Here is a 21,781-nt window from a genome sequence, read left to right on the forward strand (position 1 = left end):
CAAGGAATGTTCCTTTCCACAGGTAACAGGAAACAATCAAGGAGATAAAATACCAGATTAGATCCAGACTGTATGGTGTATGAGAAGATAACCACAATTCACAGCATAGGCAGGTGTCCAATAGTATTGATGACTGTCTGTCCACTGGAGCTCAAAAGCTGTTCATCCAGTCTTAAATACTTTCACCATAGGCAACAGAATTAATCACTATGGTTACTTGGGTGGCCTTTCCACAGAAAGAATGTAAAAAATATCTCTTCTCCTACCTGTTTCCCCAGTTATTCAGGCTGACAAAAACACTTAATGTAGACAAAAATTATATACACTGCACAGCTGTTTAACAGTCTTGATGATTAAAGTTCTTAATATTTTTATTATTATATGTTATAAAAAATACCAAAAGGATATAATTTTTAGTTTTGTAAAATTTATGCAAGTCTAACATTTTTTTCTCTAAATGCCTGTATTTTGATACAGTTGTTTTCTTCCAGGGAAAAACAGTTCTGTTAAAATTTCTCTGATGACAGCCATGTCATGAGAAGTTTCGAAGGCAAGAATGAGGAACCTGTGTGGAAGAGGACACCAACAAATGCATTTTTCTTTCCTGGAGGACTTAAAGTCTTGCAACAGGGCTGAGTTTCACAGTCTGAGGAGAAGCTAGTGGATTAACACAGAATGATAGTCTTCCCACATGTGATTCTGAAATAGTTGCAGTGCTTCCAGAAGTGCCAGATGCAGACAGATGCACAGTACTGGGGGCATCTGGGGATAGCTGAGACCTTCTGCATCCCCACCCCTCATGGAACAGCACTGCATGCTCAAAAGACATCACCACGTGTACCTACAAGCCACAAATGTAGTCACAGATGTTCAGGTTGCAGATCCCGATAGATGTTTTCTTATGACAACACAACAAACAGCTACTCTGCACACAAGGATGTGGCCTACAACTACTGCTATGGGATGGAGCTGCTCTCACAGCTGCCATGTGAGTGACACCTATTTTAGCTCTGAATGTTGCACATTCAAAGCCTGACATTATTTCAGCAGTTGTCCAGTCAGTAGCTATATTAATATAAATGACCTGGACAGGAAAAAGGCTTATCTTTAGTTTTCCCTTCTCAATTCCCTCTTCTGTATAGAACACAGCACGCCTAAATTTGCTGATAATTAAACAGACTCTGTGAAGCCCAAGACTTAATATTAAATTTAGGGATCAGATCACAAAGATCTATTCGATTACTTAAAAGCAACAAGCTCAGTGATTTTGGAACTAGATTTGTCTGGAATATTAACATCTCTTCCAATAACTTTATGCTAATTTGTGAAGAACTTCTGCTATGAAAGCAGATACCACATCCACTTGCTTTGGGTTGCATTTGAATCTCACAGCTCATCCCAGATTCACTGAAAGATTAAGTGAAGTCTACTTTTGTTTAGAGTGGATTTAATTCAGCTGTCATCAAACCTCAGCCCATTCATGGTTTAAAACACTACAATATTTGCTGCGTTACCACCCAGAGATCCAGCTGCAGTTAGAATCCCACTCTTTAGGCAGCCAATTCCTTAAACTCCCAACTGTTGCAAGTAAATAGGCTTATTTACACAAATAGGCTTAATGTAACTACTTGTGGGTTAGTTACACGCGTGTACATTTTCCATGGAAATGCTCAGCCTGGCTCTACAGCGTACACACCGTACACCAGGACACTTCTGGGAAGTGTCAGGCTTACTGCACATGTGCTGATAAACGGCACTGCACGCACACACAGAAGGGCCATGTCTCCCAGGTAGCCTTGCTCCTGTAGCGTGGGAGATTATGTGGGTGTCCAGGAAACCCCAGGCAAAAATGTGGCAATCCGACTCTCAAAACTGGTTTCGAGGTCATCCAATTAGTTGGCACTTTGCCCTAACGTAATGTTGAGACAGTATGCTTTGTTTTTATTTGCATATCTTCTACTCTGACTATTAAAAATGTTTGTAACCTTGCTGGAGAGAATAGACACTGTTTGTGAAGCAGTGATTGTGGAAAAAGGACTACAGCAGTACTTAAAACTCACACGACATTTCACAGTCTAAGCAAATTGCATAAACCCAGCATCTCCTCTGTGAAGACAATAATTACCACATTTTAAATCAGGCAAAATACAGATGCAGAGCATACTGCCCAGAGCAGTCAGGGAATGTAGAGTTTTTACTTTCTGATCTCATATTTTAATGTCCAGACAATGGGGATTCTTAATTGAATTAATGAAAATATTTCTAGTCATAACAATCCAAAGCTTATAAAAAATGAAAGACAGGGTCTGAACTAAATTAACACCTTAAATTATTTTTTCCATGCTGAGGCTTATAAACTAATTTTGAGTTAAGGAAGAAATATGATTGCCAAATCCAAATCTAAACACATATTCCACCTTTTCCCATAGTGCAGGAAGGTCAAATCCATTAATTTTATGTTACTTAGCTGGGTTTAATGCAGTTATGCAAAAGATGCATTTTTTTCTCTGTTTCATGAGACAATGAAATGCAAAACTTATACTGTGTGCCAAACTCTTACTGATCCCCTCAACCCTCTTGAAGTTTCAAAGGAGCTGATCCAGAGTGGACTCACAGTGGAATTACAAACAGCACCCAAAACTTCTCTTCTGCCCCCTCTTAGAGTAGGCAGACTTTGGGGGCTGACGGGCCATGATCTTTCCCTGACATTCACATGATTTGCTACAGCCGAAAGACAAATCATAATAGCTCTTAAAAAAAGGCAAAAAGTATTAGACATGCCTGAACTGTCATCATCATTAATCTCATCCAGACCGTGAGACTTCGGTGACTCAACCCAAAGCCATGGAATGTCCCTAAGCCTGCGCTGAGTTTTATAAGCATGGAGAACATTAACTTTCACACAGGCCATTTCTCCCTGTCTTTCCTGGGATTTGTGATGCTCTGTCTCAAGCAGCTGCATGCAAGCCCTTCTCTGCTACTGCCATTCACATATCTGAACCAGGCTCAATGGATACCTCTCAGCCAAAATCACTAACTCTAGTTCCACAGACAATTTGCTAGCTAGAGCCCACTGGTGTGATAGAATTGGCTGAGGCAGACTAAGGAGCATTGTGCTTTCATGAAAGTGTGAGTTACACCCTGATTATTAATAGTAGAGGCTTGTTAGAAGCTGTCACAGTAAGAAGCCAGGTGCAATCTCCATTTCCACCCTGGTTCTGCAACCCTTACACATAATAAGCAACACTGACTCACGCAAACTCTTCCCATTGGAGTCGATATTCCATAAAGATTTTTGATCCACTGTTTCATGCACTGCTCCCTGCCTTTCACTGTTTTCAAGACAATACCTAGAGGTTTTATTCTTAAGGCGGATGCTCTCTTATACAAAAAAAAATGTTATTTTAACAACTGCAGAGATACATCAAAGCAAATGAAGTGGAAGATTTGCTAAAAACTTGCCCCCCTTAAACAAAAACCTGTAGAAGAATACTTACACACAAGGTTGTTAACAGACTTCTTGGTAAAACCACAGTCTGCATTGCATGGCAACCAGGAAATGTTAGTGTGCTGTTCTCATGGGGATTTTCCTTTTTGGTTTGTGGTTCAAGATGACTGATATGTCACCAGGATGTGATAAATTGGGGCTGAAATCAGGGACAGAACTAGGGGTTTGACAGTGCAGATACTTTTCATTCTCTGTTTGCTTTAATAGAATATAGGTTTTACATTTATTGTAATAATTTTGTTCTAAATTTATTAAACGGATTTCAAGTTCCAGACAGATATACATGGGTAAACGTTTTCTTATAATCACAGATTATTTAATCTTGTACTGACACTTCTGAACAGAAACAACCATTAGCTTAGCAGCGATATCTACATTTTGAATATTAGCACCTGCTTTAATGCATGCTAGTAATGAAGTAGGAAAAAGTGGTGTATTGGAAACAGATTAAAATCTGCTTAAAAGAGACTCCTAGTAACTATGGTTCTTCTCCAGGCAAGTCTAGAAATTGGGCCATGAGTCCTAAGATCTCAGGAGATCTGGACAGTTCTCATCTTGGCTCTCAGTTCACATCTATCTCCAGTTGTTGGGTTTTTTTAAAATGTTTCACGGGAAAACTACTTAATGGCTAAATAAGAATACATATTTTACTCCTGACTAGGGGAAATACCCTCTGAATACAAAATTGCATATAGAATGGATTTATCAAACATTTCAGGATCCAAGACCATTTTGTCAATGTATATACTAAGATAGCCCAATTAAAGCCATTTTTACAGCTGGGAGAACTTGAATGTACAAAAATATCATTCAGTGATTACCCAATACACTGCAATACACACAGACCTGGATGGCATTATTATTTGCTGAGTATTTCACAATTTCTTTAGAGGCTATTAGTAAAATCATTCACTAAAGCAATTGGCAGCCCAGACAACTGTAACAGGATACAGAGGCTTCCACCTTTATGTCAGAAGTTGGACTAAAGCCCAAGTCAGTAGCAATGAAAACCACTGGATAGCTGTTTGCTAGGTTATGTAAAATGATTCATTAATCCCAGCCCCAGTCACTAATAGACACGTGTCGACATCATTAAAACACACCTATACCTGAATCCCTCAGGGCTTGATGGGGAAAGGAAAATTGTGCTGGGAAAATTGGACTCTAAACTGGGATGACTACACACTGATCAAAATTTAGAAGTAAGATTGTGTAGGATCCATGTGAGTTAAGCAACCATGTGTCTATGAGGCAGCAGTCCTTTACCATGACAACAAAAAAGCACCAAGGATCAAGTACAGTCATTTGGTGTGGCTGGGTGATATTTTTCTGTTCTCCCAGTTATAGCATTTTTGCTCTGCCAGCCATCATTCTCTACAGAAAGTAGAAAAACAAACCTGGAAATAAGCCACCTACACCATAAGCAAACCTTCTCCAAATAGTGACAGTGAAAGTAAGTTTTTACAGATTCTTGGGAGTTATCAGATGAAACACTTTCCCGGGGGTATTGCCAAGTTGTAAAACCTAAAATGATTTATAGGAAATATATTTCCAGATTTAGTGGGAATAAACCATATTTTTGGGTTTTGAAGTATCCCTTCTGGATATTTAAAGAAAAAAAAAGGGGGCGGGGGGGATTGTTTTTTAGTTTGTAACTGCCTTTCATTTTGAATCTTAATTAATTAGCTTGCACAAAATAAAATAGAACAATTTAAGAAAGTTAAGTTTAAATGTTTATATGGTTGCAATACAAGTAGATGGTTTAAGGAATCCAGTCCAAAATTTCCCTGTAGAATTTTTAAAAATTTCATATTTTCATTTCAGTTTGGCCTATAAAAATGTTCTAACTCTTGAAAATTTTCATCAGAGAGAAATAAACCACAGTTATATTCCTTATAGAATGCTGGGGAAAACAGTTCTCTGCACATCTGGCTTTTTAAAGACAGTAAAGTCCAGGAAAACACTTTAAAAGGAATTAACCTGCATGTTGCAAAGAGTGTCTGCTATAAATAGAGACAACATATACTTAGTAGTTGAGTGTCATGACAAGAAAGTGAAGATGTCTCTCCATAGATCCAAAGATATAAAACCAGACCTTTCTCTGAAGTCTTGCCAAAGCTGTTCCTACTACCCAGTTATAGATGGGTATCTAGTAACTTGGGCAGAACAGGTAAATAAGATGGTAGCTTCCTTGCTCTCCTGTATTCTGTTAACTACATAAAAAGTCATGGCATAGCCATGCTAACCCTGTGACCCACGTGGGCTCAAGTGGATCTCAAACGAAAAGGAGAGGTGTGGCTGGGAATATAGACAGTAGACAGAAAGGAATACACTGCATAGGGGGTTCTCCTTTCTCCACCAAATGCTAATAAGTATTCCTTACATTTCTGTATTACTTCAGTAAGTGCAAACTGGAAAAAGGATGTGAGACAAAGCTCAATCTGTTGACTTCCTTCTAAATTGTTCTTAAAAAAATCTGCCTACTGGCCACCAAAGTCATTGTCTCTGTTTACTGATGGGCAAAAATCTTCAGTCTCTTAATCTGATAGTTTTCCTGGCTACTAATTTTAAAAAGTGGGAGTGGAGGTGGCACTATTAATAAATCAAGCATTCACAGAGTCACTCAAAATGCAAGTAAATACAAGAAATATGCTTCATTCCTCAGCAGTTGCTGCAGGAAGAAAAAAGCCTGCTAATGCATCTTCCAAACATACTTTATCTGCTTAGCAACTGTTGCTCTGGTAAACATCCTGAGTGAGCCTATACAGTGTCATCACTTACGATAAACTTCCTTGCTGCTGACATTAATATTATTCTTTTTGTAATAGTTTCACCCAATAGTGAGATCAAAGTTTTCATACTCCATTAGAACATGGTACAGATGTGCAGCACCTCCGTGGAAAAATTGCAGGCAGTGAAATCATAGTCCTGGAATTAGACAGTTATCAGATATGCCCCCCTCAAGATGATGAAAGCATAATTATCATTGTCAATACAAGGAGAGCTTCAGATTGTACAATGAGTAGTCTAACCTCAAAGGCTGAGTAACAGGGACTGTGAAGCAAATCAGTTGGGATCAGTTCCAAGCAATCCAGGTGAAGAAACATAGATGAAACAAAGCTGGTGAATAATAGTTAGAGTCTGATTTTTATTGTTTGATTGAAAGCAAATTGTTCAGTCCTTGGGATACAAGCAGGTGAGACACAGTGTTGCTCAGCAGACAGATCCCCAGCTTGGAGCTTGGACGCCTATTCCCTGCTCTGTCGTTTACTCGCTGATATAACCTGGATAAGCCAATTTTTCTCTCTTTACCTCAGCTTACAACTAACCCCCTTAGTAAAGTGATTTTAGATTTACTGATAAAGAATGCTGTAAGAGCAAAGAACTATTACATTGTTATTTTATTGTGTTCTTATAGCTTTTACATTCAGCCTCCATCTAAGCTTTGACAAGCCACAAGTCTGATTTAACTTCCATGGTTACTTAGATAACAAATTAATACAAAATCAGATCTATGATTAACAAGTCCAATCAAGTGACAGATTTTGAATTTTAATTACGCTACTTAATAATCATATCAGGTGTGATCTGAAACTATTTTTCACATGATATTGAAAGTTTGGGGGTTTTATTTTTTGGTAAACAATTTCTAAACCAAAAACCTATGCTTTTTCTATTTCCTTTACTCCTCTGAGTTACACAGGTAAACCTCTAATAAGTAATCTCAACATTTTGAACTCATTTGTACAGGTAGTTCATTACGGAAAAGACATTGAATAAGAAGTAGAACATCTATTGACTTTAACAAGGCCCCTTTGCAAGAAAACAACAAAGAAAGGAACCTCAAGTATCTTTTTAAAGGCTCTGGAAGCCAGCCAGTTAAAACAAAGATAACCTTAATCTGGAAGACATACTAAAAAGAAGGCTGCTTAGAATATGCCTCACAATGTAAGACATGTCAAAGGACAAATGACCCATCCAGACTTCCTAGTAACAAATAATGGCAGGGGAGGACTGCCGAAACAGGAGACATATCAGTACTTATTCCAAAGTCAGCTTCCCCACAACGCAGATGAAAACTCATTCCCAGTTTCTTTCACAACCTCTCTCCATTATTGTTCAAATGTCTGGAAAAATTAAGATGAAACCAAACCTTTCTGTAGAAGTTCCTTGTAGGAATTTACAAGGAGCTACCTCAGAGAACAGAACAAAGTAACATAATATTAAACACTTAAATCAAGGATTATAGTTATCAATTGCATATTGATTAAAATATTGTCCAATAATCCATTGAATTTGGCCTGCTAGGAATCAAACTGGAGAACTGAAACCTCCAATGTAATGCATGATTTAATGACTCATACTAAATTCCAATTACTCAAATTAAGAATATAGCTGTAACCTTTGTATGTAACTTAGCATTTTTAAACATGGATAAAACACTACTTTTGAATATGTGTGATTTTCACCAAAAAAAAAAAAAAAAGCAGAATAAAGTATAATATTGTCTGCATTCTGAAGGTCTTCAGAATGTGGAAGAGTTCTAAGTCCTATCAAATTACTGGATGAATGATAATCAAATCAAAACCAAAAACTGAAGTTCCTTATTAGAATCAATGGTTAGCAAAAAGCAGCTGACTCGCTTTGTGATGTTACACTGAAACTGCTTTCTTTCCACAGTGGGATTTTGAGTAACTTCTGCTAGCAGTGCTGTCTGGTCATTGTTATTTACAAGACCTTACAAATGGTGTGATTTGAAGAGATCAGAAATGCTGGATGTGAAAGAGAAAGTAAAGAAACAATCTCAGGAAAAAAAAGCATTCCCTGAAGAACAGATCATGGAGGAAGTCTGAAGAGCTTAATTCACAGGCAATAATGAAAGATGACAGTTGCATATCCAGCTTTGTGTACAAGCTACTGCAGTCTCGGAGATGGAGAGTGGGTTGATCTCACTGCTCTCTTCTCCATAAAAACGCAAGAAGTACCCAGCCATGCGTACATTTTCAATAGAGGCATGGCAACCGTGGTGCTCTTACGAGCATAGGGAAGCATACCACATGCTATTGAAAAAAAAAAAAAAAAAACACCAAACCTTGTAAAATGCACAGTTCATTTTCACTTGCAGAAGATCTTGAAATTTTACTCTGGAAATATTAGGACAGACTAAGAGTGATAAAACCTCAAACTTAAGATTTTCATTGTCAGAAATACTTGGCTTGGGATCTGAAGTAAATATGGTTCAAACAAAAAGCGGTCTTTGGAAATGATCACTTTGTAAAAAACAGGTAATGATTAACACCATCTACTTAATCGAATCTCATCTAGAATTTATAGAGATCAATGGGAAAGCTCTTACAGTATCTTAAATTAGGGTAAGCTTCTGATGATGGAAGGGAACACTGTCACAGCCACTGCTCCCTCTGTTTTTTCCCTAATACCAGCAGGGTAGGGATCCCATAGCTGGCAACCAGAATGCCTAGGCCAGCAGGCAACTTCTACTGGAATTTTTAGAGGCAAAATGTTTCAGTTTTCTGGACTCTGTGTCACTCTATCCATCCATACACTACAGTTTCAAGAATTTTGTGATTTATACTGAAAATATTGACTAGCAAGAAACTTTCATAAGATGTATGCAGGTTATTTGTATCCCCAAGTTAAATTTCTTTAATAATTCTTACAGTCTAAGTTTTGAATCTTTTATAGTTGATTTAGTAAAAAGGTATGTTAAATAATTAGAATTTGCAATTAACATTAGTATGTACACAATGCTGTTGCCATCACAAATGTGGTGAGAATAATGATATGCCTTGGGTTTAATATATTTTTTCCTATTTTTAACAAAAAGTTTATTTAAACTTAACAATTCATGAGAGGTAGTGAAGATTCACTTGCATGAGAGAAGAACGGGAAAGAGGCATTGTCAGTGTGGCCTCGATATTCTGTGAATTCAAATACTACATTAAATCCTACATATATTTAGGCAGTGGAGACATGTAAGGGCAATGCACTAGTGTTTGCCATGTAATCATCCTCTAATAGTGAAGCATCATTGTCTCCCAAAAGTGCTGGAATCATTGCGAAGCCAGTGATTTTGCTGTGATGCTCACTGATTCTAGCAATTTTCTATTGTAATGAGACATAGCTGGATTTTACAAAAAGATCCAGAATTAATCAATGCTTGAATGCCAAATAATACAGTGACAGACCTCAAGTGAGGTACTGTGAGTTTCATGACATTGGAAAGCATCATGAAGTCAGATTCACTCTGAGCAAGTGTCAATTCAAATAGCAAATCAGGAATAAGTCATCTTAATGAACAGAAAATCTTAGGTAGTAATTTATTATTATTAAAGCACCACAAGATTTTTTTTTTACTTCCAAGGAAATTACTTACATTCTTGAAGCAAAATTCATTGAGTTGTCTGCCAAGTACAGTAAACAGAGCAAAAAACTAACCGTGTGTGACCCATTGTTATCACAAGACAATGAGTATTAACAGCAAGCTATATACAGTACACAAGATGGACTGACACCAGTAAGGTCCTATCAAAGCTGAAAAGGAAAGCAAGTCAGTAAAGGACTCTGAAATCAGAATTTAAAAGTTCTCATCACATACTTGCAAAAAAAAAAAAAAGCTTCAAGTTCTTTAAACAAGCAGAGATCTCTCTTAGGAGCAGCAGAAGTAGCTGACACAGTGTGGAACCACTGCTACCAGTCATTGTGTACAGATCCCATTTATAATTCTTGAACAGTCTGAAAGCGTGTCTTAGACACACCTTACTATATCAATTCCTGAAACGCTGCTAATTCAGCTGACTCTTAAAACTATTTACTCTGGAAGGATCCGAGATATTGGGATATCTCCCAATTTAGCAATCAATTTAAGATACAAAGCCAGTAAGGTAAAGAGCAAAAGGCAGACTTACATTAGAACCTGAACATGTTGCTATGACTATCATTGTGGATATATTTTTATCACGTCAGGGTGGAAAAAAGGTGTTAAAAGGTGTTGTCTTGCAATTGCTGTGAGTCAACAATAATATGGTTGCGACCGGTGTTGATAAAGTGGCATGACCTGAGCACTGTGAGTAATAAAGTCAGAGAAAGTATTTGACTGATACTGTTAACAAATTCAGTGCAAGTGTGCAAAGAATGAGTTGTAAGGGTGTTTCAAAAATTAGGAAAACACTTAGCTCTTACTCATAAAGAGTATTTTCTCAGTGAAGTAAGGATTGCAAAGCCAGGCTGAATGACGGATTACCAAACAGTTAGTAACTGAAGAGAGTTTCCTGGTTTTAAGATAACAGCTTTCCAGAGAATGCTCCGGTCCTATGTACTCTTGTTCATTTCTGCTCCAGTAGAAGAATGTTTGCACAACGACTTTTGTCCTTATGGATAATAATAATGTTTATTCCAGTTAAAATAGTCCTGTATGTGAAAGCATAGCTGCTTTTTGAAATTCAAGCGAAAGAGGCACTAATCTTGTTGATGGAACACCAGGCTGGGATTTTGGAGAAAATGTTCTATTTACAGCTATGTTGCGGGGTGACTTATTTAGCTTTCTCTCTGTTTCCCTACCTGTGAGGTAGGGATAAAATCACTGACTTCCAAAGGGCTACAAAAATGCTATGAGCACGTTTATGAGTTCACTTCTTTCTCCCAAGCTGGAATCATCTTTACCCTGTTACACAACACTATATCTAGACTTGAAATTTTAATTCTATGGTAATTTAAACTCATTCAGTCTGATTCCAACTGTGCTGAATGCGTTGATGAAACACACCATATAAGATAGTACCCCCGTCTAGACCAAATGTTGCAATATTTCTGTGAACTCCATGTAACACAAGAAAAAGAAAGACTGCACAGAAAAAAATTTCCTCACAGACACCACCTGCTTCTGCAGTGATACACTGAGAAAGTGCAAGACGTCAAATGTTCTTCAAGAAGAATTCAAGTTCCTCTATGGTGCTTGGAAGAATCCAGCAGATGACAAATGCAAAGAATACATCTCAGACATACATTGATGTCAAAATGTTCAAATGTTTAAGATGCTGTAGGATATACTGAGGAGAAACCACTGCATTTTGTTACTAATGCCCGCCTTGAGCTTTGAAGATGGGGATGTGCATCACCAAGTAGATGCTATCAACAAACATTCTTGTAGGTTTTTCATGGATATAACCTTCTCTGGGGCCAAGACTTTCAATGCTGTAGCTATGCTATATTTTTTTAATGGAATTGTGACAATATAGAAGCAATGGAAGAAAATAGCATTGCCTATGTTTTGTTTTGAAGGATAACCTAGTCAGGTAAAGAGAGTTTTTGAACTTTTTCTCCTTTGCTCAGTAAAGGAAATTAATTAAAGAATTCATTTATTTGCAAATGCAAAACTTTGGATAGAGGTTCCAATGACCTTTAAGGGCACTGTTGCAACATTTTACCAGTCTTACATTGTTCTATATGTAATATATTCCGTACTCCACACTAATTTACCATAGTGTTTGCGCCCACTGGCATGTATATATCTAACAGGAGTTGTTAGGAAATATAAAAGAAGAAAAAAGATTCCAGCTCCAGAAAGAGACACAAATTACTTGTTAAATTAACTACCTGGATAAAAATATACCGTCAGAAAAGCATTAACAGAAAACAAATTTTGATTCAGTCATTTGTCTTAATAATCTCCAAGTCACAGGATATGCCTCCTCCTGGAAAACTGGATGACTGGACTTTTCTTTAATCCACATGAACCCACAGAGACAGAAAATGCCATCCAGCACTTATGTCTAGAGATACTCTGAAAAAACTGAGTAACTGTGCTGGTCTTACCCTTTCATGATGCTCTAAGACTGCCTCTGCTTCATTGTTTTAAAAGTCAGTTAATGCTGTACTCTGTTCCGCGTGAGCACAAATTGTATCACTACTAGATAATGTGTGAGACTTGGCAGGTCAAGGAGATTTTGAGAAAATAGAGCAGAACTACTGTGAACTTTTCCCACCCAACAAGCAGCCAGGAAATACAGCCATAAGAAAAAGAATGAATAGGACTGATCTAATAGAAATGTCAGGAGACACAAAAATCATCATACACACTCTGAGAAGAGCTTACAACATTTTACACTGCAATAGCAAGCAAATGGATCCAGGGTTTTCTGAGGCAAGCCACAAAAGCAGGAAAGAAACTTTTCTCTAGGCAGTCAGCATGGGAAGGTGTCTCACATGCTCACAACATCTGCCTGTTACTGCTTTTAATACAGGAATTGTGAATTGTATAGCTGCCTGTCTAAAACCTTGGCTATGCCCATTCAGTGATGAACTGGAACCATCAAGTATCTATTCTCTGTAGGCTATGAAATGATTTTGTTACATTCTGGAAAAGAGGAGTTTAAGAATTTAGAGCTCAATATGAGATTTCAAGAAAAGTATTCTTATTTTCTGTGTTAGAAGAATTTTTGCTCCTCTCAAGAAGATAAAAGTCACTCTTGCTAGTGCAATATGAGAGTGGTATTTTGTTAATAAAATTCTTCTGAAGTCACTGGATGTGCCAATCCTATTAGCCTGATATTGAACACGATGACAGTGAGTCAGACTTGCCAGCACAGTAGGCTGAAATCAAAGGAAAATAATAAAAAATATTAATAAGAGGATTTTCTTGTCAGTTGAGTCTTCTCTGAGGCCTGTCTCTTGTAAGAATTTAATTTTGCCTGAGAATGACTAAGGTGCTGAGCAAAAGTGCTACTGGATCAAATGAATATAACCTTCTATCACAGGCGCAAGCTGACAAGAGTCTATCAGATTTATTGGACTGCTTCAGCCAGAAGTCCCAGAGAGATGGAGATGGATTAGTGGGGAAAACAGTAAATCGGTGCAAGAAAAAGTTGTTCAAAAGAAGATGTGGGCATTTCAAAGATATACCACCTGGACACACATAGTTGCTGCACAGTGACACTCAAACTTCTCTGGACTTGTAATGTTCTGGCCATATGTCCTTCTGGCATTGTGGCCAGGTGGCCCTTCTTCGAGTTAGAGACAGTGGGCCTATTCTTGGCTCTTCCTCTGACTTGCTGCAGCTCTTGGCACTCAGCTTTCCCAGAGTATCAGGCTTTTATGTACAGATACCTCCAAGATCTCAAGAAGATAGCTATAGTTATCACTAGGAAGTATTGCTTCAAACAGGAGGAAACTTGACTAAATTTAAGACATCATTCTTCAGTTAATTATTAAATCAATTTTAAAGTTCTTGAACCCAAAGGAATGTTAAGTTTGACAGTACGACAAAAGATTTAAGTTAGTTCTCATTTGCCAAACAGCTTCCAACATCCCTAATCATAAAAAGATAAGTCTTGAATAAAAACTTTTTAAGAAAACTATACTTAGCATTTGCTTTTGTCTAACAGGAACCAGGTGCAATTGAACTGAAAATAGCTGCCAGTCTTCAGCGTGTGTAGAGAGCACACACACAAGAAAACAGGATAAAACTGTCTGAGCGACCAAGAAAAGTTTTATCTGATTTTTATAGCACTGCTATGGAGAAATTGAATTGAACAGAACACATATTATTTCCATGTTCCATGTTCTAAATGTTCCTCTAAGTCAAATTTATGCATAAGTAATAAATAGGAACAGAGAACAAATCCCACATTTATAAACATGAAGACTCATTAGCAAAAGAGGCTTTTTTTCTACACTTACATACCTGAGTGAATGATGGAAAAGAGAGAGGCCATGTAAATTAACAGAGGACACCTAATCAAGCAGGAGGAGGAAGAATAGGGAAGTGAGTGAAAGCAAAACATTAAGCTGAGTTCAGGCCTCACTCTCAGTGTCTTCATTATTAATGAATCATGTTTCTTTATAATTAGCAAATATTACTTTCTCTTGAACCCGCCCAGTTAACCATTCCATATTCCTTGTGCAGAAGCTTCACCAAGAGCGCTGTGTTGGAGCTGGGCAGGCCTGGCTGCCCGCAGCAGTGGTGTACTGTATCACTGCCTTAGGCTCCTCATTCTGCGACAGGGATCTCCTGTCTTAGGTGCAAGATGTGCATTGACCGATGGCAAAGAGTAAATAAACGGCTATCACTACCATCACAATCATCCCTACAGCACTGTTGAGCTATTGCATTTACATGCTGCAGAAGGAGCAGCTGCCAGCTTGCTTAGTCTGTTTTCAGTGGGCATTCGGGCCCTGCCTGCGCTCTGAAAATGGCTGCAGCCATGCTGCTTTGGCAAGCGTGATACTCATCCCTTGCTGATAAGCCTCCCTGGCAGCAAGATGTGTTCTCTCAGAGCGGCTGCCAGCTTAAAGTCGGTGCTTGACTTTTAGACTCCAATTTGGACAGCAGCTTGCTCGCTGCCTGGGCAGAGCTCACTCATATCTGCCCACAGGGCCCTGGGCGGCCATAGACCATGTGCTGAGCTCAGGTTAACCTTTCACTTCTGTATGGGAACGCTGCAAGAACCTATTCATTACATCTGCCTACACATACCACACCCTGCTTCTTTATAGACACGTAGCCATTAACAAAAATAACAATAAAAAAGCCCCCTAGGGAAATATACTTCTGAGAACCTGTTTTGCTAACATGCTGCCACTGTGAAACATATATATTCAACAAAAGCTATGTCACAGCAGATTTTTTAACTATTATACGTTCTGTCAAGGGCAGCCTCTTATTTACGAAAGCAGGTATTTAGTAAAACAGACATTAGCTGTGTAGTTGGTGATGGCTGGCTAACGCCCTGTTCCTAGGCAGCTGTCAGCCCCTACCCTGGCAACCTCTTTTATAACCATCTCACATTGCTTTTGGAACAGTATCATTAGCAGAAACAGAGACGGAAGTTTTACCACAGCTGCTGCGTGGCTGATTATTTTTTTTTTTTTTGCAAAGACACAATACAGTCTCTTAGAGCTTCCAGCTACTGAGCCTCGCTCAGTCATAAATAGAAAGAAAGAAAAAAGTGAAGCAATGTATTTTTCAAACTGCTAACGTAAGTAAAATTCAGGTCTTCTCTGTTATTTTTACTTTGGATTAGCATGGTGGCTTGAGCCTCCATGTTGATAATTGCTAAAAATGCAGATTATTCTTCAATTCCTTTTTGTCTTCTTTTTTTTTGGTACTGAAATAAGATTGCTGCATTATATAATGGAGCCAGTGTTGTCATGCAGAGGAACTGGAAAGTCCCAAAGCCAGTGTGTACAAAAGAGAGTTCAATTATGTTCTTAATTGTAGACACAGACTTCAAAAATAACTGCAGGTTTCATTAGGCAGGAAACAGTCATGGAGGTTTGAACTTTAAATCACAATTAGCTGAACTTTCAGTGTGACTAAAAAGATTCTCCAAGGAAAACCCCTCTCTCTCTCGCTTGCCATTTCACATTACTGCCTGCAAACTCATTCATGACGAGCTGTTCAGTCGTCCTTTGGGTGGGGTCAGCTCCGGCAGCCGTGGCAAGGGAGGAAAATCACAGCCAGCTGCTACTGATATTACTGGTGATGCCACTGTGGGGAGGCCTGTGATTTGGCAGGGAGGAAACTGATAAACATTCAGGACTGACAGAACCCTCTCTGCCACCAGTATTAGCAGCAGCCATAATGGTCACTGATAATTACAGTGTCTGGTGGCTTTGAAATTATTATTACCTCCCTGGGAGTGAGAGACAGCTGCATGTTAACAGCTGATGAACTTCCGGTCTAATCTGGAAAATGGCTAGCACCTATGCCAAACTGGCTTCACGCCTACAGTTCTTAAGAACCCAGCAAGAACGGTCCAAACCACCAGATGTATCACATAGAAACCCTCAAAGGTAAAGGCAAAGAACAAAATAGACTCGGGATGTGGATTTTACTTTGTAGTAACCATGATGTACATATCAGAGACGTGTTGGCAACAAACCTAACCTCTGTCTTGCTCCTCTCACTTTGCTGGCCTTCAATTGGAAGTTTGAATTTCTGTAGTTTCAGAATTCAGCTTAGTGCTGAAAAATGAAAATTGGTAAAGCATGCTCTCAGTTACCAGCTTATGCTAAAATATCATGTTTTGAACACCGTGAATTGTTCCAGTACAAGGTTGTATTGTTCTCAAAGTAGGAAAGATTACTGTGGTGGGTCATGTTTGTTTCACGATTATCCTCTCTGTGAAGTTACAGTTCACAGGTAACTATGTACATTTAGCCTTGGTTCTGGAAAAAGCAATTTTAGAGGAGAATTTGGCAGGACAACTTCCCTTGCTCTCTTGCATAGGGTTCTCTTTAAAAAAAAAAAAAAAAAAGTTTGTGAATAACGGAAAGCATGTCATATGAAGTTGAGAATTATAATCTTCTATCTTCACTATATTTTCAAGCATTTATCCATTAGTGCATGAATAGAAATGCAAGGCAAGAAGACCAGAAAGCAAACGGAGAGCATCTCTGAAATTTTGAAAAACTTTTAAGTTCTTGGGCTGATTTATCCTGTCATTATATAAGATGCTCTACATCATGTTTCCCTGCTTCTCTACAATGTATTCCACTACTACATTCAGAACTAAAATTATCCTTTTATCAAAGAAGAAACAGAGTTACCATAGGTCATCTGCTCCATCTTCTTGCCCAGTAGCACAATCACCAATACTCAAATTGTCCTTTAAAAGGATTTATCTAGTCTGTCTTTATCAATCTGTCCTTAAACACAATGTCTCTTAGCAACTTAAAACCTAATTACCGCTGCTGTCTAGCCACTCCCTCTGAATACCATCTCTTCTCTGGAAAGAACACTGCCATCTTGCATTGTTGCCCTTTGCTTTTTAATTTACTCATATCCCACGGAGCTCACCAGGGCTTTTTCCTCCGCCATGTCAGCAACGCACTTTTTACTTTTTCTAACTTTTCACATATCTGTAGGCTCCACTCCTATTATACATTAACTTGATTGCTGCTGCTATCTTTTCTAATTCCTCATTTATTTTCCCCTGTTCCTGACAGTTGCTATCCAAATTAGTGGAAACGTCTGCAGAGGTTTAGACTAGGTTCTTGCTTTGATACATTTCAGATTTCTTCTCTAACTTAAATTCTTCAAGACTTCATGCTCTCTATACAGCTAATTTTAGTTGCTTCCTGCAATCCACCATGCTCCTTTCCATACAACCAAACATCCCTTTGAGATCCACATTTTTCTTCCCTATATTTTCCTGCTCTCTTCCATAAATTCTTTCATTTGAAATGGCAGTTGTCCTTCAATGAAAGTATTTTTTTAACCCTTCATGAAATTCTTGAGAACTCATCTTTTCTACAAGTATTTTAGCAGTAATGAGCTTGTGATTCTCTCTGCTGTTTATACCTGTCTATCAGCATCTTAGGACATCTCATCCTGCTGGCATAGTCTTTCTACAGAAGAACTTCATGCATGTTTAGGTGCTAGATGAATAACTGCAGTATTATACTGTCTTCAAGTCCTAGCCTATATAAGTTATTGGAACGGTTCTGGAAAGAATGACACACCAGGTATAGGGGGAACATTTAACTTTGGCTAGAACTACCAGTGGTTTTAAAAGCGTTTAGTTTAAAAAGTTCTTCCTCAACTGTATGATGCTATCTTTCCTCATTAAGCCTTTCTGTGACTTCCTGTTTTCAAGGTAGTGGTTCTGCATTGTGGTGAACACCAGTAACTAAAGAATCAGCAAACATTTCTCCAATTCCGCAAGACAATCCTCTGCCATGGTTTGTAGGCTGTGGGTGTGGGAATATTTCAAGGACAGGTATATAACCTTTCCGTTAAATGATGATGGAAGTTCAAGTGAACTTTAATAAAGTCTCACTACTTTGCAGCTTTGGGAAAATAGCCAAGATACACACTGTAAGGACTAAGGGAAAATAAACTAGCACAAAGAGCTTCTTCAAACTGCTTTATTTACAAATTTACATGATGGATATATAAGCCACGAGGCAGGCAGGTCCCTTCCTTTGTGACTGACTGGTAGCTATAGTGGCCCCATCTCACTGCCTTACCTCGTACTGAGACTCTGGCAACCTCTCCAGTGCTAAGCTCCTCCCTCCCACTGATGGACTCATGCTCCCTCTTTTCATTTCACTTTTACTATTACTTCTATTCCAGCTTCTTCCATTTTGGGGGTCAAAATTCTAAGATTCACTATGCGTTAATCAACGAAAACTCTGAAATAAATATTTTACAAATACATAATGCTCACAGGGGAATATCTCCCCCAGAATCATCATTAATCAATATGTCAGCATCTAAATCCTCCTGGATCCAGGCTCCTTAGACAACAAAAGTCACATCAATACCATGAGTACACCTCACTCACATGTCATGGTCATGTGAGTCTAATGGTCACAGCAGCACATATCTCAGGACAAATAAGTTTTTCAGCTGCTCCCTATATCTCATCTTTCCCTTAGTAATCATATTAACAGTAATCCTATGTCCTTTCTAATTTTGCCAAATTATGTGCTAAAAGAATCAAAATTCCAATTCGGGAGCAGATCTGAATTTTGTCTTCAAGCAAGGTGTTTCTAAACAGCAATGGCCATGACTCTATGATACACAGCAAAGTCACTGGTTTAAAAAAAGAAATAAAGCCACCACCAACTGCTGCTTTGAAGTCATTACTGACTACAAAGTCATGCTGGAATATACCACATACCAACTGAAATATATTGTAGCTGTAGTCTAATATCTTGCTAAGCCATTAAAGAAACTTCCCTGTGGGGCACTTGTGAAGTTTGACATACTTTTTTTTAACTATGCTGAAGATTAGATGATGGGGTTTTCTGCTATGTCTCACTGTAAAAATGCAGCACTCCCAGAGTCAGTGCAGACCCTCCTGCTTTAGGACGCTCCTGGCAGCTCATAAAAGGAGAAATCAGTTGAGCAGCCGGTAACCAAATAATTATAATACTTGTTCAGCATACTGACTTGGACCAAGCCAAGTTTTTAAACACATCTCAGACATGCTATATTTGCCTGCAGTACCCTGCCCTTTCTTTAAGGGCTTTATCCATACACCTGATTTTAGCAAGAGCATTTTGGTACAATGGACAATTTTAGAAAGAAAAGCAAACAGGGTGCTTCAGCTATCGTGGATGCGCTGGGAACTGTTCACTCCGACACACCCATTCACAGCCCGACAGCGCTGCAACCATTACAGAAGTATCCACTGCTGCTCAAACAAATGAGATATATATATTTACTGTACAAACACACACACAGAGCCCTTGGGTAACCATGGCCATGAAAAATGTATTTTGTTAGACTCCTGGAACTGATGAGTAAAAAAATAATACAGAACTGTAATTGTTATCCCTAAGCACAAAATGCCTCGAGGCAGTTGCTGTTACAGTAAGAGTCTGTTAAAAGCATGGCCATTTCTCTCAAACACGGTTGAGCCTGCACCATGTGAAATTTTGAAAGCATTTTGTCATTTTGGACATAATTTTTTTTTCTCTCTATTAACGTTTCATTTTTAAATACAAATATTTGAAGCAGATAACCAAGCTACAGAAAATTAATTGAAAAACAACTGAATTTTGCGGTCACTTCTAACCCACTTTGTTCCAAAATCTCATCAGTCAACCCCAAAGAAAGCTAAGAAAGTCAGAAACAAGCATGCCTGGCACAAAAGCTCTCAAAATTTCAGTCACAGATCACTGCAGTTTTGTTTCTGTTCAGCGAGGCTGTGTCCAAATGCCATGTATCTTAGCTCTTCGTTCAGCCCATGTAAACTCAAGAATGCAGTTATTCTATGCTGGCGGGGGGGGGATGCATCCGCATCCCCCCAACCCCCCTCTTTTCTCTACTGTCTGAAGTGGAACTGAGAGCAAACTAAGTATGTAACAGCAGTCACATTGTCGAACTGAGCTTTACCAAAGCTGTTCTAAATTCCGTAATGTACTTATCTTCTTAGTTTAAAGTTAACTTTAATGATCTACAATTCACTTTTTATAGATCTGGAATTGCCCCTTACAAGCAATACAGAGCTTTCCGTGATTGTACAGACCAGCACAGCTGAGGTTACAGTTCTAAAGCATCTCTGGTAACTCTTAGAAATAATAAAACTTTATGTAAAGCTGTTAGCTATCTAGCAGAAGAGCTCTTGCTGTCTGAGAGATAAACTTAATAGCAACCATAAGTGTTTTCATTCATAAAAAACTTACGTGTTTCTGTTAGACAAAGCTTCAGCAAACATAATCCAAAAGTTGCCCATAAGCAGAAGTTGGCCATTGTTTCCTCAGAACTGTTTTGCAAAAACCAGAGATCCTTGCAAGCTGCGGAAAGAAGAAAAGCCCGGACGCTTGTTAAGCCTGCAGTCAATGAGTCTGAAGTTTGCTGCACTTTTTATTCTGATTCAAAGGAACTGAAGTAATGACATAACTGGGAGGGGGAGCTCCATCAAAAGTCACACCCATATTGCAACAAAAGTTACCCAGCAGTGTGGGGGGGGGGGGGTGGGAGGAGAGCTAGTACTGACTAAGCAGCCACACTTGAGTTTTAAAGAGGCACTAAACCTCCTCTTCTTACAAGCACAGGCAAAAGTTATACTTACTGTGCTCGCAGGAAAATTTGTGTAATCTCTTGTGAGTTAGCTCAGAAAGGCACGGTTTGCTATGAGCTTCCTCTCCTGCATTTAAAAATCTCACTATCGCAAATGCGGTGAACATAAAGCACTACAGTTTCTGAGCCCCAGCAAAGCACCTCCGATTGCCTGGATGTTTCCCTAAATATTTTGCTTATTTTGTCTCATCTCACCATTTCTCCTTTTGCAGTGCAATTTAGAGCAAGTACGATGCCTGCTCTGCAGTGAACCTTTCTAGAAGGTTTCTGCTGGCTGCTGGAGGATAACCTCCCGCAGAAGGTAAGTCGAGGCAGTTCGATCTCCCACAGCCCATTCCACCCTTGGCTTCTCTGCACAGGCTGCTCCGACAAAAGCAGTAACTAACGCCAGTGCCAGCAGTGACACTGAGGGCTGAGGCTGATATTTTATTGTATTGATAGTATGAGGTACGGAATAGGTTCCTCCTTTTCTCAATTCGCAAAGCAGAGAAACAGGATGGGAAACGTATGACAGTCTTTGACATTCACAGAAGGTCTCAGTTCCTGAGGGACATATGTTCATTGCCGCGTGGGGTTTTGTGTGACTCTAGATGCCACATTAAATCCATGGTGAAAACCTCAAAGCCTCCATGGATAAGTGAAAGGCATGTCTGTTGTGTGCCTTAGCGATTACTCGTGGTGTCTCCATACCCTGGCGTCTCTTCAGAGCTGCAGAATTGCAA

General features: G+C 38.8%; 1 protein-coding gene across 1 annotated transcript in view; it reads right to left on the bottom strand.

Annotated features, from left to right (window-relative positions):
* Positions 1–20,823, bottom strand: part of CD44 (CD44 molecule (IN blood group)) — a 64,536-nt gene extending 43,713 nt beyond the window's left edge. Inside the window, exon 1 of the mRNA XM_086749530.1 lies at positions 20,663–20,823. Coding sequence (XP_086605656.1) covers positions 20,663–20,729 — 67 coding nt within the window. The 5' untranslated portion in view covers positions 20,730–20,823. The remainder of the gene's footprint in view (positions 1–20,662) is intronic.
* Positions 20,824–21,781: the final 958 nt, after the last annotated feature.

Source organism: Chlamydotis macqueenii, chromosome 5 (assembly GCF_036417535.1).
Source record: "Chlamydotis macqueenii isolate bChlMac1 chromosome 5, bChlMac1.mat, whole genome shotgun sequence".
Taxonomy (NCBI): Eukaryota; Metazoa; Chordata; class Aves; order Otidiformes; family Otididae; genus Chlamydotis; species Chlamydotis macqueenii.